This window comes from Volvox carteri (assembly GCF_000143455.1).
Source record: "Volvox carteri f. nagariensis unplaced genomic scaffold VOLCAscaffold_52, whole genome shotgun sequence".
Taxonomy (NCBI): Eukaryota; Viridiplantae; Chlorophyta; class Chlorophyceae; order Chlamydomonadales; family Volvocaceae; genus Volvox; species Volvox carteri.
This window is the reverse complement of record NW_003307595.1, coordinates 923,622-924,441: the sequence shown is the minus strand read 5'-3', so window position 1 is coordinate 924,441 and position 820 is coordinate 923,622. Positions and strand designations below refer to the sequence as shown.

The following is an 820-nucleotide window of genomic DNA, read 5'->3' as shown; positions in this document are numbered from 1 at the left end:
TACATACATACATACATACATACATACATACATACATACATACATACATACATACATACATACATACATACATACATACATACGCAAACATACATTCCACAGTTGGCGTATGAGAAGCTGAAGGAGACGTTGTCCGTCATTCCCGAGGAGGTGGTGGAGACCGTGGAATACGAGGCGCTTGGCGGGGCAGCGGGACCGCAGGTGGGGTGTGTGGGGGGGGTGAGCTGGTTGGTTGTGTTTTTCCGTACGTCATTGTCTAATTGACGGAATTTGTGTGAAACGAGAGGGCGGGGGAGGGAGATGGGGGTGGTGAATCGAGGGGGGCCGCTGACGGCGGCGGCAGGTGGCGCTAGCGGTGGCTGCGCGGGTTAGGGTACGGCTTTACGGGTTGCGGATGTCCGTAACACAGCGCCAGCAACGTCGTTTTCGGAGGGGCCATATTGTGGAAGTAAGAGGAAAGACTGCGGACGGCTTGGTGCCGTACTGTTGTTGAAAGGAAGTTGAGGGGGGTATGCGTGCGCGAGGATGATGCCGTACGAATCTCAGTCAGATTTCATACAGTGCCGTACAGAGCTGCTCTTGCGTTGATTGTGTGCCATGGTTAGGGTTTGGAGAAGAAGTTGGAGTTCCTGAAGCGCGAGGAGGAGCTCATTAAAGAGGAGGCGGCGGCTGCTAAGGCGGTGGCAGCCAAGGCAGCTGCGGCGGCGGAGGCAGCGCCGGCGCTGTCTGCTGCCGCCGCCGCCGGCGCCACCAGCACCCTGGCGGCGGTGGCCGCCGGTGCGCGTGCCGCCGGTGTCGCCGCCGCCGGCAGCGGCGGCGG

The 820-nt window shown here is 59.1% G+C and overlaps 1 protein-coding gene across 1 annotated transcript in view; it reads left to right on the top strand.

Annotated features, from left to right (window-relative positions):
* Positions 1-820, top strand: part of VOLCADRAFT_106866 (uncharacterized protein) — a gene marked incomplete at its 3' end in the record, with an annotated part of 8,991 nt that overhangs the window by 5,301 nt on the left and 2,870 nt on the right. Inside the window, exons 10-11 of the mRNA XM_002955539.1 lie at positions 103-201; positions 606-777. Coding sequence (XP_002955585.1) covers positions 103-201; positions 606-777 — 271 coding nt within the window. The remainder of the gene's footprint in view (positions 1-102; positions 202-605; positions 778-820) is intronic.